General features: G+C 38.9%; 1 protein-coding gene across 15 annotated transcripts in view; it reads right to left on the bottom strand.

The window, feature by feature from the left end:
- LOC138744163 (fibroblast growth factor receptor 2-like) overlaps nt 1-13,949 on the bottom strand; it is a 166,944-nt gene that overhangs the window by 24,386 nt on the left and 128,609 nt on the right. For 13 of the 15 annotated variants that reach the window (XM_069899838.1, XM_069899848.1, XM_069899841.1 and 10 more), the window contains 4 exons: nt 9,528-9,676; nt 6,389-6,510; nt 5,922-6,032; nt 912-1,102 (listed from right to left, as the gene is read on the bottom strand). In XM_069899838.1, the coding sequence (XP_069755939.1) occupies nt 912-1,102; nt 5,922-6,032; nt 6,389-6,510; nt 9,528-9,676 (573 nt within the window). Of the gene's footprint in view, nt 1-911; nt 1,103-5,921; nt 6,033-6,388; nt 6,511-9,527; nt 9,680-13,949 lie in introns of all 15 variants that reach the window. The other 2 variants (XM_069899844.1, XM_069899852.1) reach the window with 1 other exon arrangement.

The raw sequence follows: 13,949 nt of genomic DNA, 5'->3' as shown, positions 1-13,949 counted from the left end.
AAGGTTTCAACAGTGGCATTTAAGTGAAAGAATTGTGATTATAATAGGACAGAGAATTCCCCAAACACTTCTAACAAATAACAACAAATGTGGCAGTGGAAAAAGAACAAAAGGTGTCAACCAAACACTTTGTGCTCATAACCTTGGGTTGAACAGCTTCTTTTCCTACATTAATATTATTCTCTACTCTCACAATCTTGCACCTTTCAAAAAGGCACTAAAAGTTGAGTTAAATTGGGATCTGTTTACAGAACGTGAACTGAAAGTGGAAAGGAAGCCAGTCAGTGTTAATGTTCTCTTTTAATCTAATTTCAAATCTTAAATCTCGAGTTTAGAGTAATGATGACCAATAAACAAATGTCTTTTCCTAGATTAAGCAAACTTAATACTTACACAAGGATCAAAATAAAGGGTGGCACAGTGGCGTAACAGCTAGCACAACGCTATTACAGCGCCAGTGATCAGGACCAGGGTTCAAATCCCACGCTGTCTGTAAGGAGTTTGTATGTTCTCCCCGCGTCTGTGTGGGTTTTCTGCGGGGGCTCCAGTTTCAGGTCAATTGGGTGTAATTTGGCTGAAAGGGCCTGTTGCCGTGCTTTATTGTCTAAATTTAAATTAAAATCTAAATCTAATTTAAAAAAATTCCCCTCCTCTTTCTCTCCAATGGGTATAAATTTCAGTCAGAAAGAGCAGTGTGAAACTACCACCTTCTGCAAGGGTTAACACCTTTGTATAAATATTTAACTTCTTACCAGCAGTACACAAAGCAGTTGGATAAGCAGATGTTTGATATCCTAATAAACAATCTTCCAATCTAGATTGCACCTGAAAAGCTACCTTTGTAAATTTGTATCAGCTTATCAAATATTTACAATAGATTTTGAATTTCAATGGAATTCAAGGTTGCATACCTTTTGCGAAGCCAAGTATTCCATGCCTCTTGCCACTTGATAAGTGCATGATATCAGGTCTTTGAATGTTAACTGTTCATTGCAGACTCGGTTTATGTCAAATGTATATTCCATGCCAGGGGGACGCCGTGCACGTAAATACTCGCGCAAATTGCCTTTGGCTGTGAACTCAACAATTACATACAATGGGCCTAGACAAAAATAAGAATTGAGGTAAATAAATATGTTGGCAATGTGCTCAGGAGACCGTGCTTTTCAGTTTAAAGACCAAACTAACCAATGGTGTGAACACTAATGAGCCACTTAGATGCAATACATTAAACTCTCCTCTATATTTTTTCCCATACCAATGTATTACTTATTTTTGCCTAATCAAACAAAATTCAGGTTGTTTTATTTTCTTTCTCACTTGAACAATACAAGTAGACACTTTTTTCTAGTTGCTAAATGTACGATGAAGCCATCCGGGGTGAGTTTAGAAGGCCCAAAGCGAATTTACAAAAAATGTCAAAGCATGTTTGAAGAAACTATAATAATTGGTGCTCCTATGTTTCTAATAAAATATGATCTCATCTCAATGGAAGATGTGTGTACAAAAAAAAATGGTACTGCAAAATGTCTGGCATCTGTTTTCTACCAGAATGTTATCAGTTCAGATTTCAGATAATTTTCCTGACCTCAGCATAGATACTTTGAAGCAGTTGGATACAAGCTTGAGTCAAAAAGGTAATTTTCACATTTTAAATAAATAAAATTCTACCCTTTCACTTTGGTCCTGCCTTTTTGTTATTTTTGCAGTTATGTGTCACATTTTAACTCTGTTGTAAAATGAAGCTCAGGCAGAGTGGATGTCTTTTACCTGCAGAATACTAGGGGAAAACAGCAAATATTTTACCTACTGTAAGTCAGATTTCTTTAACATACAGTTAAATGTCCATGCAAAACTATCTAGATTCACTATGATGGAATTTCATGTGAATGGATCATTTTTACAATGGCAAATAAGCAGGCAACCTTATCTTCCACCGTGCTTTTACAATGGCCATTGTTTTGCTTCCTTCAGATCAAAAGACAAGCAAGCATGCCACTTGCAGCCTTGCGTCAATGCCAGTCCTTGCACAAAAGAAGGATCATGATTCGTTGACTGTGGTGTCCACATGGGATCGTATTCTCACATCTGTTAAAAGATTCTAACCTCTGTTTAGTGGCTCTATTTGAATCAACCAAAAACCGAGTCATAACCAAGAGCTCTTATTCTATCCATAAATACTATAGGTCAGCCATTTTCAACAGGGGCTGAAGAACATTTAAGTGGGGAGGAGGGCAGGGACTGAAATCCTTAATAGGAGGCCCCCGCCCAAGGTGTGTTGGGGACCATGGAAATTGAATGGACTAAACATTTTTTTTGGTGAAGGACTTTGCTGTGTAGTTGCCAAACAACGCAAGATTTTATTCCAAGGTTAGGCATTTGAAGACAGCCTGAATGGCCTAGATAAATGTTGAAAATTAACATTGTTCCTTCCTTCAATGTGATTGTGTTTGACCGACATGGAACAAGCTTTGGCAATGAATTACCTTCCTTGTAGTTTTCCTCTTTTGTTCTATTGCCTGCAGTTCTAGGGAATAAGCAGGCAGGCCGATAAGTTTTGCTGCATTTTTTTCTCACGTCTGCAAGCATCCCCACTTTGTTTCGAGTTCTTGTGCTGGGTAGTGAATATATGTCTCCTTCTGTGAGCTTTTATTGAAGAGGGTGTGTATTGTTCATTACTTACACTAAAATGTAAGCTGACTTTTGAGCTAAGAAGTACTTTCATTTTGTAATAGTTAATTTTTGTTACTTTCAGAAACAATTTTACCCACGAGTTTCTTGGTTAAAAAAAATTTGTTGGCAGTATGCAATGGAAATACTTATTGTATGATTTCATTACATCTCTGCAAAACCCTTCTCCGCCCATGTGCTTGATATGTTTGAATCCATTTTCAAATGAAAGCAGGAGGCCAAATATGCTGAACCAACGTTGATAAAGCACATACAAAAAGATTTCTTGCTTTATTTCAAAACCCTTTGGGATAATTGCGAGAGAAGGCCAACACTCAAACAGATGATTTCTGAATCGTCACAGAAATTACAAAAGGGTCATCTTGCATTGTACAAGTGAAATGACTGCAGGAAGTGGAAATGCTCCCTAACGTTGGTGAATCACTGATTTTGTCTTCAGTGTCCATAATATCTGACGTCATGAACTTAAATGCCAAAGATACTATTCAGGCAATTACTGAGTAATTCCACTGTTTCTAGAAGAATTGATGAGATGGCAAGGAACATTAAAAAAAGTCTTTTCATGACAATCCAAGAAATTCTCTTTACAATTAGATGAATCGACTCTGCAAGAGAACGACACTCTTTTTCATGGCTTATGCCAGATTCTGGAATGGAAACTAGTTGATGGAGGAGATGTTGTTTGCCAAAAGGATTAAAACAGACACAAAGGGACTGATCATTTTCAAAGTTAATGACATAAACGAGAACAGTGTTCTGGAAATAGTGGGTTCGTCACAGGCCTGAAAAATGTTATATCTTCAGTCTTTACTGTTCATTATATATTGTTCATTCGGAGAGAGCATTAAAAGCTTAGAATGTTTATAGGCTTCACTTTCAATTGTCGTAAAGACCATAAACTTTATAAAAATCACATCCCCTTTGAGACCGTCTATTCTGGCAGGTGAGTGACGAAGGTTTCCAGACAACTACTGCTGCAAATGGATGTGAGGTAGCTGTCCAAAGGAAATTGCCTTCATCATTTTGTTCCCATCCAGGACATGGTTTCCTTTAGAACCATAGAACATTAGAGCACAGAAACAGGCCCCTTTGGCCCTTCTAGTCAGACCTTTTTGTTTCGCTTAGCCCCGCTGACCTGCACCCAGTCTATAGCCCTGCATACCTCTCCCATCCACTAACCTGTCCAAATTCTTAAATGTAAATTGAGCCTGCATTCACCACCTCTGCTGGCAGCTCGTTCCACACTCCCTCCGCTCTCTATGTGAAGAAATTCTCCCTAAACATTTCCCCATTCACTCTTAATCCATGTCCTCTGGTTTGTAACTCACCTACCCTCAGTGGAAAAAGCCTATCTACATTGACTCTATCTGTCCCCCTCATAATTTTAAATACCTCTATCAAATCTCCCCTCATTCTTCTACACTCCAGAGAATAAAGTCCTAACCTGTTTAACCTTTCCCTATAACCCAGTTCCTGAAGTCCAGGCAACATTCTAGTAAATCTTCTCTGCACTCTTTCTATCTTATTGATATCCTTCCTGTAATTAGGTGACCAAAACTGCATACATTACTTCAGATTTGGCCTTACCAATGTTTTAAACAACTTTACCATAGCATCTCAACTCTTATACTCAATACTTTGATTTATGAAGACCAATATGCCAAAAACTCTCTTTACAACCCTAACCATCTGTGTTCTTTCTCAAAACAAGCATGGAGAAAAATTAGTTGATATAAATACGAACGTATTTATCTGGATATCTTTGAACAAAACCTTACAGGGGCAGCACGGTAGGGATAGAGGTTAAACCAACGCCTTTACAGCATCAGTGATTGAGATCGGGGTTCGAATCTGGCACTATCCATAAGAGTTCGTACGTACTCCCCACATCCACGTGGGTTTTCTTGTGGGCTCTGGTTTCCTCCCACCGGTTGAAACATGCCAGGGGTGTAGGTTAATTGGGCAGCACAGACTTGTTACCGTAAATTGAAAAACATTCAAATTTTAACACAATAATCTCATTAATAGTAAAGAAGGCATTGTTTCTTTGCTTGAAAAGCTCAATCTAATGGAGCAATATCAGAATTTTACAATTTCCAAATCTGAACACAAAAGCAGATGCACTGAAGGACGATGACATTACTGTCTACGTGGGATACCTAAAACAAATACAAATAGGTCTGCAGGAAAGATTTAATGACCTGTAGAAACCGCAGTATCCCATATTGAATATTAAACCAGTTTGATGAACAACCCACCAATGTTGACCCGGAACGATTAGCGCAATGCCGTTACAGTGCCAGCAATCGGGACAGGGGTTTGAATCCCGTGCTGTCTGTAAGGAGATTGTACATTCTCCCTGGGGGCTCCGGTTTCCTCCCATTCTTCGAAACGTACACGAGGGCTGTAGGTTAATTGGGTGGCACGGACAAGTGGGCCGAAATTTTTTTAAAATTGAAAAGAAATTCAAGAGAGCTTGGTTGATAGAGAGATTATAATTGCATGCCACAAGTTCAATTAATTTAAAACCGATTTTTGGGCTGAGAGTGATCTGCTGGATAGATTTCCAAAACCATGGGAAAAGGCCAAAATATTTTTCACTGCCTTTCCTTCAATGTGATTCAGCAGGTAGTTTCCTTGACAAAATCCAGGAACAGACTTGATATGACAAGAGGCGACCTTCAACCATCACTATCCAATTTGGAGCTTGACATTTAAAAAAAAAACCCCTGCACAGGAACATCAGTCTCAGGGAACTCGCTAAAATTTTCATTTAATAAGAACTATTTTTGAGAAGTTCTTTTTTTAATCTCGTTTTCACATCCTTGAGTTTATGCTCAAGGTTCCCCAATAATTAAACGTGTAAAACCACTGCACTTAAAAATTTTTTGTAATATGTATGGTCTTGTTTTCTTCGTTCCTACTTGTTGACACAGAATGATTTCCTATTTGTCTGTCTGTTCTGAAATCACAAACCGCAGGTTGTTAAGGCTCGTTTTCACCTCACACAACATAAATATATTTTTTTTGTGTAGCCGGTAGGAGCGAATTTCGAAAAGAAACCAACTAAACATGACTGCTTTACAGGGAAGGAGGCCCATAAACTTTGAGCAGAGACCCAAGGGAACCATTAGGCAAAAAAAAACATTGAGAATGGCTGCTAAAGATGACAAAGAAAGTTTTTTTCTACTTTAGAATCAACCTCAGTGAACCATCTCTCTCTTGCTTACCATCTTGTGTGCATGCGCCTAACAGATTGATGATGTTCTTGTGCTTTCCAATCATTTTCATCATTTCCATCTCAGAAACTAGATCGGAGAGATCCTTTTCAGTGGCATCGTCTGAGAAGATGGCAGTTAAGATTTTACATTATTTAAAACAGTTATTCAAACAGGTATTTAGCTAATCTGGAATCACATTCAATGAGGCTAAAGAAGAATTTAATGAACTATGCAGTTCTTCCATTCATTTGGTCGTCTTCAGTGTCTATACTCCCACAATCCCCTCACAACAAGTTCATTTACCTTTTGAAGATTTAATTCCACGGAATTTCTTCCAAGTTTATTGAGTTAGTCAAAATATTTTTAGGTGACCAAATAAATGCAGAGGTCAAATACTGAGTCATTAACCTTTCAGAGGTCCAGCTTCACTCACCACACGAAAAAAAATAAACGAGGTCTTAAATTTCTCCTTTTACCTTTCAGCATCTTTACAGCCACAGTCAGTGCTTCTTTTGGTTTATCCTTGTCAACTCCGACAGCTTCTGCCATCACAACTTGGCCAAAGCAACCTTCCCCAAGGGGTTTACCAAGTGTCAACCTGTTTTAGTGAAAACAGAAGATTAGGTCACTGATGGACTTCAAACCGTATTTTGCTCTTGATTTTTGTTGAAGCAGGTAGGTGAAAAAGACAGATGACACTCCATCAAGGGCATACATCGCACAAGATAAAAACTGTACGAGAAGAATTGTAAACCATCGACTGAAATTAGAGAACTAATTGAACTAAGTATTGTAACTGGAGTCTGGGTTAAATGGCCATTTAAACGTTTTTTTAAAAAATGAATTATGCTCTCATAAAATTCTTGAGCTTTTGGCGCATTGAAATTTTAACTTGTATTTTTAAACAGTGATGTTACGCAAACGTTGACATTTGCATGTAAATCTATTTAAATTCCACTCTATAGAATGTTCAACAGATTTCTACAGTACTTTCATTGAGCTGGAAACGTACCCAAGATCTAATAGCTGACTCCCAAAGCTCTCTTTCACTGCAAACCAGCTCCACCTACATATGAGTTAAACTTTGTTTTCTTAAGTGTGATCCATTAGAAATGTCTACATTTAGTACGTCCCCTGAGGCCTACAGGCAATATGTAGGTTTACAGATTGCAGTCATGATGAAAATAATGTAGGCATTAATTAGAGTACAGTGCTTTTTTACAGAAATCCTTGGTGGTAACAAATAGACCAAGATTATTATTTACTTTCTTTCCTAGAGAGATTTTTCTCACACCAAAACGACCACTTAGAAAAGCAATAAATACCATTTTCATCTTATGAATATTATTTTAGAGGTCAGTCCTGTAAACAATCAAATTCATCCATCCTCCATTTCATTTTTAAATCACTTGGATGTCAACTAGAAATAGAAGCCCCTTTTACACAGAGCTTGAAAGCCGCCTTTCAAGCGCTGTGAAGAATCGATGGGGGGGGGGGGGTTCTAGACTTACCAGTCTTCAATCCACTAAGGTAGGTAGTGTCAGTGATGGAGTGTATTTGACTCAGGAGTCAAATTCTTTTTTCCAGTATGTGTGAACACACAAGCTGGTTTCCTTAGATGGGTCATGCCTACAGGAGCACCGCGATTTTGCGGTATAAAAGGGGCTCAGGGATACACTCATTTTGGCCCCAATGAGATTAGTAGTATTAGTCTCCTTTAGCAATGCAGTGAATACATAGTAGAAATCAGATTCTCCAAAATCCTCATTTATCAAAAAAAAATTTTTTTTTTTTTATTTCCAATAAATTAAGATATACAAAACAAATCAGAAATCCTCATTTATCCGAATTTTTTCCGGAACCGAACTGATCTTGCAGGTTGGAGGAAAAAAAATCACTCGACATGAAACTAAAACAATGATTGTCCTTGTTTCAGGTAACTCTTTCCATTTCTTCCACAGGCGGCCGAAAGAATCCCTTGTCCCGGCGTTATCAAGGAGAGCGACCTCCCGGGCAGGAGTAGGTGCCTCGGGCTGCCAGGCCACAGCGGGGCCTCGGGAGGGGGGGGGGAGAGATGTCGCTTTTTTTTAAAAGTGAGAATTAAACATTATTTGAAGGCTCTTGTTGTTTAACCACTGTTACAAGTGATTTTCTGTGGCTACTGGGCTGTTTTTAAAAAATGACCAGTTCTCCAGAAAAAAAAATGTTTATCTGGTCCTGACCATTTCAAATAATCGGAATTGTCCTGTACTTTGACTAGTAAAATTAAGTTGATGTACATCCCAAAAGGCTCTACTTACTCTATTTAATGCAGTCTAGGATTCACCAGCATGAAAATAAAAATGTGTATTGCCATCCTCAAAAATGCTTAGTAATTCAAACATTCTGCTAAAGTGAAACCCAACTTCTGCCCACTTCTTATTTTGTGGCTTTAGTTGTTAGGGACAGATTTAATATGGCATGTCTTTGATGCTTGCTATAAAGGTGTGCAGGCCCTGTTGAATGAAAATTGAAGGGCAGCTTTGATAAAAGGTGAACCAAAACAACTGCTATTGGGGAGGGGGTGGCAGTGGTGGTGGTGGAGGTAGGTGAATAGAGAAGATGTCGAACTATTCAAGTTTTTAGTTAATTTTTTTTTTTGTTCACCGAACCTCTCAATATTTAAATACTGGCCCGCTGGTTACTATTGTGAAGACTGTTGATCAGAAATGATCACTTTCAACATTTGTGTTGATTTCATTCCCTCTCCTCTGTGCTAGGAGTATTAAACAATACTGGATCAGGCAACTTGAATACCACTGATCCGTCTTCAAGCATTATTTATTATTTGGAAATTTGAAGCAATACCAGTTTAAATAAATCAGTGCCATTCCCATGAGGGCAAAGGTTCACAGCCAAATAAATGCCACATTGACAAATAGGTGATATTCCTCAGAACGAACGCCCAATACATGATAAAGGGGCACGTCAGTGCAGACATCCTGGAATACCAATACAGCCTTCCTCACAACCATAGCACCGCTCATGAATGCATTACGGAGGAGATGCGTTCATTTCTGCTTGTGAATGCGCATAATGATTTATGAGGGGAACCAGAATTAGATTTCGTGTGTCTGCAATCCTTTGTTGTGTGATCACTTAAAAAATAAAATGAAACATCCAGAAGATTTATAACAGAATATTTTTTTTTTGGAATTCTTGCTTCAAGTTCCAGTCCAGAGTTTGAATACAACAGGCTGACACTTTGGTGATGCACTGCAAATCTGGTATCTTTGGCCTGGTCTTCTAAAGGAACAGCAGAGTCCCTTTGTGGGTAGACATCGAATGACAAGATACAGAAGTTTCTGGAGATCTGACTTAGCAAATTCCAACCAAAAGAAAAAATGCAGATGCTGGAATATGAAGCAAAAATTGAAAAGGTCCCTGAAATGTGAACCGTTTTCTGATTCCACTAGTCGAGCTCATTTCCAGTAGTGTTCTTGATTTATGCATACACTAACCAACAGATGACTGGCGGAAATGCATCTCAAATAATCAGATGCACTGCATGCATTTTCAAACTCCTGATGAATTTAACGGCAGAGGTTAACAATTAAAGAACAATGTCCCACTTACTTGTCTCGTGAAAATTCCCACTTTGGGTCTTCTGGGAGTTCATATTCTGAAACTCCAGCCAGCATCGGCGCATCTACTGATGAAAGTCGTGTCATGATCCGTACAAGGGGAGTGTTTGAATTCATGGAGGAGCTGGAATCAGCTGAAACCTGCTTACATCAAAAAAAAACAAAATGCTGATATTTCCCACTGCCGCCATTTGTCCACAAGGCTGTTGTCCACGTCTGCCACCAATATTGCAACGATACAGATGCAGAGGCTAAATTTAGTAAAAGAAAAGGAGGCTCATGTCTAGAGGCAATTTATAGAAACATTACAGTCTGCTCTCAACTTTGGTCCATTTTGCCCGACACGGGAATCTTGGGCCTTCCTCTCTGGTCAGAGACTGCCTCTAATCCCCATCATTAACACCTACCTGAATAATTCTTCTCAGGTGGTCAAATCTGCCACTTAACCTTCACAAAGGATTGTTGTATGCATGGCTCAATAAGTGAAGGAAAATGCATTTTCAATTTTGGATTTTGGGAAGCTGAGCAATTACAGCCGTTTCCAAATTTACCGGATACATTTTGGTCTGTTTACCTAGTCTCTGTTTCTTTTATGGTCTATGATATCTTTGGCTTGGCTTCGCGGACGAAGATTTATGGAGGGGGTAAATGTCCACGTCAGCTGCAGGCTCGTTTGTGGCTGACAAGTCCGATGCGGGACAGGCAGACACGGTTGCAGGGGAAAATTGGTTGGTTGGGGTTGGGTGTTGGGTTTTTTCTCCTTTGCCTTTTGTCAGTCTCTGTCGAAAAAGACATCATCTCACCGGGCCATTGCACAGATGCCAGTACACGTTATATCAGATCCACTGACCAAAAATCACGACAGAAAACCACCTTTTAAAAAAAAAATAGCTTAAAGTATTTTAAAAGCCATCATCTAAATAGGTTCATTTTTCAAACTTGTAGGTGGACATCTCAATCTCAAATTTAGGATTAGAAAGAACAACTATGTTGAAGATATTTTTCAATTTTCAAAACTTTGCCACAGGTCAGTGGGAGAGTCAAGATTTAGGGGGGAGGGGGCGGAAAAAAAATTATAGCAAGTTGACAAAGTTTACAGATGCTAGCATAGAATAACACAAAAATGCTAATATGCCGAGGGAAAATTAATGACAAGGCCATTTGACCCATGGTGACCCTGCTAATAAAAAGAACTGCCTTGCCTAATCCCACCTTCCAGCATTTAGCCTGTAGTCCTGCAACTTTTGGTCTTCATGTACATTTCATGTTTTAATGTCATGAGGCTTTCTATCCTCACCACCATTTCAGGATTTCAAGACCCTAGTAACATCAGGTTGAAAAACATCTTTCCACATTCCATCCCCTTCCCCATTTTAAATACGTACTTTTTTTTAAGCTACTTGCAAGGCAATTTCATCTTTGCGTCAATTTGTACACTCAAGTCTCCCCTAAGCTTCACCTGTTCCAAAGTGGTTTACTGTTCTAGCATAACTTCCCTGCACTTAAATTCTAAACAAAAATCCTGTATACCTTAACCACTTTCTTAACCTGATCTGCTTCCTTTACAGATCCAAGGACAATTATTCCCAAGTCATTCCCTTCATACCTCTCAGTGATCTCCCATTTAGTCTTTCTTTTGCATTATTGCACATCTCCAAATGCATGACCTTGCACTTCATAGATTCACTTCCATTCAGTATTTCCCTGTTCTTCTGATAAAACTATTGATAATTTTTTGCTTCATCTTTGCTGTCCAAACACTGACTTTTGCACTTTATTGACTTTTTTCCTCTCTGTATTACTCAGTTTGTTTACATTTCTTTATTTGTTTACATGTCTACATTAAGTACAATTTCTTTTTTGCACAACCAGTAAGTGGTAATAGTGCCTCGCCCACAGGAAAAAAAAATCTCAGGGTTATACCCATGTACTTTGACAATAAATCTGATCATTGTACATTAACAATACAGTACAGTACAGGCTCTTCGGCCCTCGATGTTGTGCCAACCCATATATTCCTTCTTAAAAAGTACTAAAACCTCACTACCCCAGAACCCTCTATTTTTCTTTCATCCATGCAACTGTCTAAGAGCCTCTTAAATGCCCCCAATGTTTCAGCCTCCACCACCATCCCTGATCCCTGGCAAGGCATTCTGGCACCCACAACTCTGTAAAAAAAAAACTTACCCCTGATGTCTCCCCTAAACTTCCCTCCCTTAACATGTGTCCTCTGGCGTTTGCTGATCCCGCCTTGGGAAACAGATGCTGGTTGTCCACCCTACCTGTACCTCTCATAATCTTGTAGGCCTCTATCAAGTCTCCTCTCATCCTTCTACGCTCCAAGGAGAAAAGTCCCAGCTTTGCTAACCTTGCCTCATAAAACTTGTTCTCAATCCAGGCAACATCCTGGTAAATCTCCTTTGCATCCTCTCCAAAGCTTCCACATCCTTTCTATAATGAGGTGACCAGAACTGAGTACAATACTAAGTGTAGAGTTGCAACATGACTTCTCTACTCCTGTATTCAACCTCTCTAATAATGAATCTCAGCATTCCATAGGGCTTCTTAACTCTCCTATCAATCTGCGCGGCAACCTTGAGTGATGTATGGATTTGAACCTCAAGGTCCCTCTTTTCATCCACATTCTTCAGTAACATTCTACATTAATTGTGTACTCAGCCCTCTGGTTTGTCCTTCCAAAATGCATCACCTCATACTTATCTGGATTGAAATCTATCTACCACTTTTCTGCCCAACTCTGCAACCTGTCAATATCCTCCTTTACCCCTCGATGGCTTTCAGTTCCATCCACCACCGTCACCAACCTCCATGCAGAATACTTTTCTTCCACTACTACTTTCTGCTTTCTTCCTACAAGCCAATTTTTAAAATCTACACAGCCAATGTTCCACTGAACCCATGCCTCATGATTTTCTGGAAGGGTCTCGCATGGGGTGCCTTGTCAAAGGCCTTGCTAAAATCCATGTGGACCACATCTACCACTGTACCCTCATCAATTTCTTTTGTTACCTCCTCAAAAAACTCATTTAGACGTGAGGCACAACATTCCCTTCACAAAGCCATACTGACTGTCTTTGAGTAGTCTGCACTTCTCTAAATACTCATAGATCCTATCCAGCCTCCTCCGCCTCCAGGCACATGTGGCCTCCTTTATCCTTTAGCGGCCCCACCTTCATTCTCGTCATCCTTCTGTTCTTCACAAATGCATAGAATGCTTTGGGGTTCTCCTTCGACACACAGGGGCGAAACTTGGTCAGAAAGGGCAGAGGGAGAGATGGACCGAGTAAAAGTGAGGACAGTTGTCAAGGGTGATGAAACTTCTGAAATCTATGCAAGAGCTTGCAAGGACTGAAACAGGGAATAGATTGTTTTGATAATACATTCAGCAGAAGCCACAACCTTTGGGGGAAGGGAAGCAGATTTTGATTCCACATTTATGGTTATTTTTCTTTTTTCCAGTTCATTACACTAGTTCACTGGCAGTGTTACAACCACCTATGGCACATTTGGTTGTAATTTCTATCATCTGTTTTAACCCAAACCATTGACTGCAGATCTTGGAACACACATGCTGTGAATGTTTGTAATCGAGCACTTTAATCTTCCAGACAAGAATTTTTTCCACAACTTCATCTTACATTTAGTTTTCTTTTCCTCTGAACATGCTGTGTGAATTGCATTCACATATAGAATTACATTCATATATACAATTACAAAGCAATCATGTGCTTTGTGTAGAGGTTCCCTGTATTAAGTAAAAAATGCCAAAAGCAGTAAATGATGACTTACATGGCATGAAAAATTATAAAGGTAAATGTTAACAAAATATTTCCACCTGCTGCTCGCCAAATCTGCCATCTTATTTAAAAAAAAGAAAATAAACCAACTTTCACAATCATTTAAAGGTATACGGTAAAGGTTCCATTATTGTCACGTAACATACATGAAATTCTTTAACTTTTGTCTGTTGTAAGGCCACTTGTCCAGCGCCTCTCATAAGATGCTCATTCAAAGAGTTCATTTGCCCCTCATAAGATCCTCATTCCAACTTCATTTGCCTCAATTTATTCATTTAAATGAAATCAAATCGGGAAAATACCAACTTAGTGAAACCAGATGATATTTTTTTAAAAATAAAGCTCCAAAATCCAGCTTTCTAGTTTATCTCCATTAACAGTTCAAAATTAATCAGGTATCAGAAATTTACAAAATGTAAATGAATCCAAAACTGAACATTTTTGGAATTATCCTGAAGGCACATGTTGATAAGCAACTCATTTTTCAAGAAAATCACTACAAGTATATCCAGCAAGGAAAAATTTCTGCATAGAAGGTCTGCAAAAACTACGAGCAAGTTCCTTGCCCAGCAGAAATTTCCCAAAAAATCCAAGTA

The sequence above is a fragment of the Narcine bancroftii genome, chromosome 10 (assembly GCF_036971445.1).
Source record: "Narcine bancroftii isolate sNarBan1 chromosome 10, sNarBan1.hap1, whole genome shotgun sequence".
Lineage (NCBI taxonomy): Eukaryota > Metazoa > Chordata > Chondrichthyes > Torpediniformes > Narcinidae > Narcine > Narcine bancroftii.
Note: the sequence above shows the minus strand (reverse complement) of the source record. Positions and strands in the feature narration are given on the sequence as shown.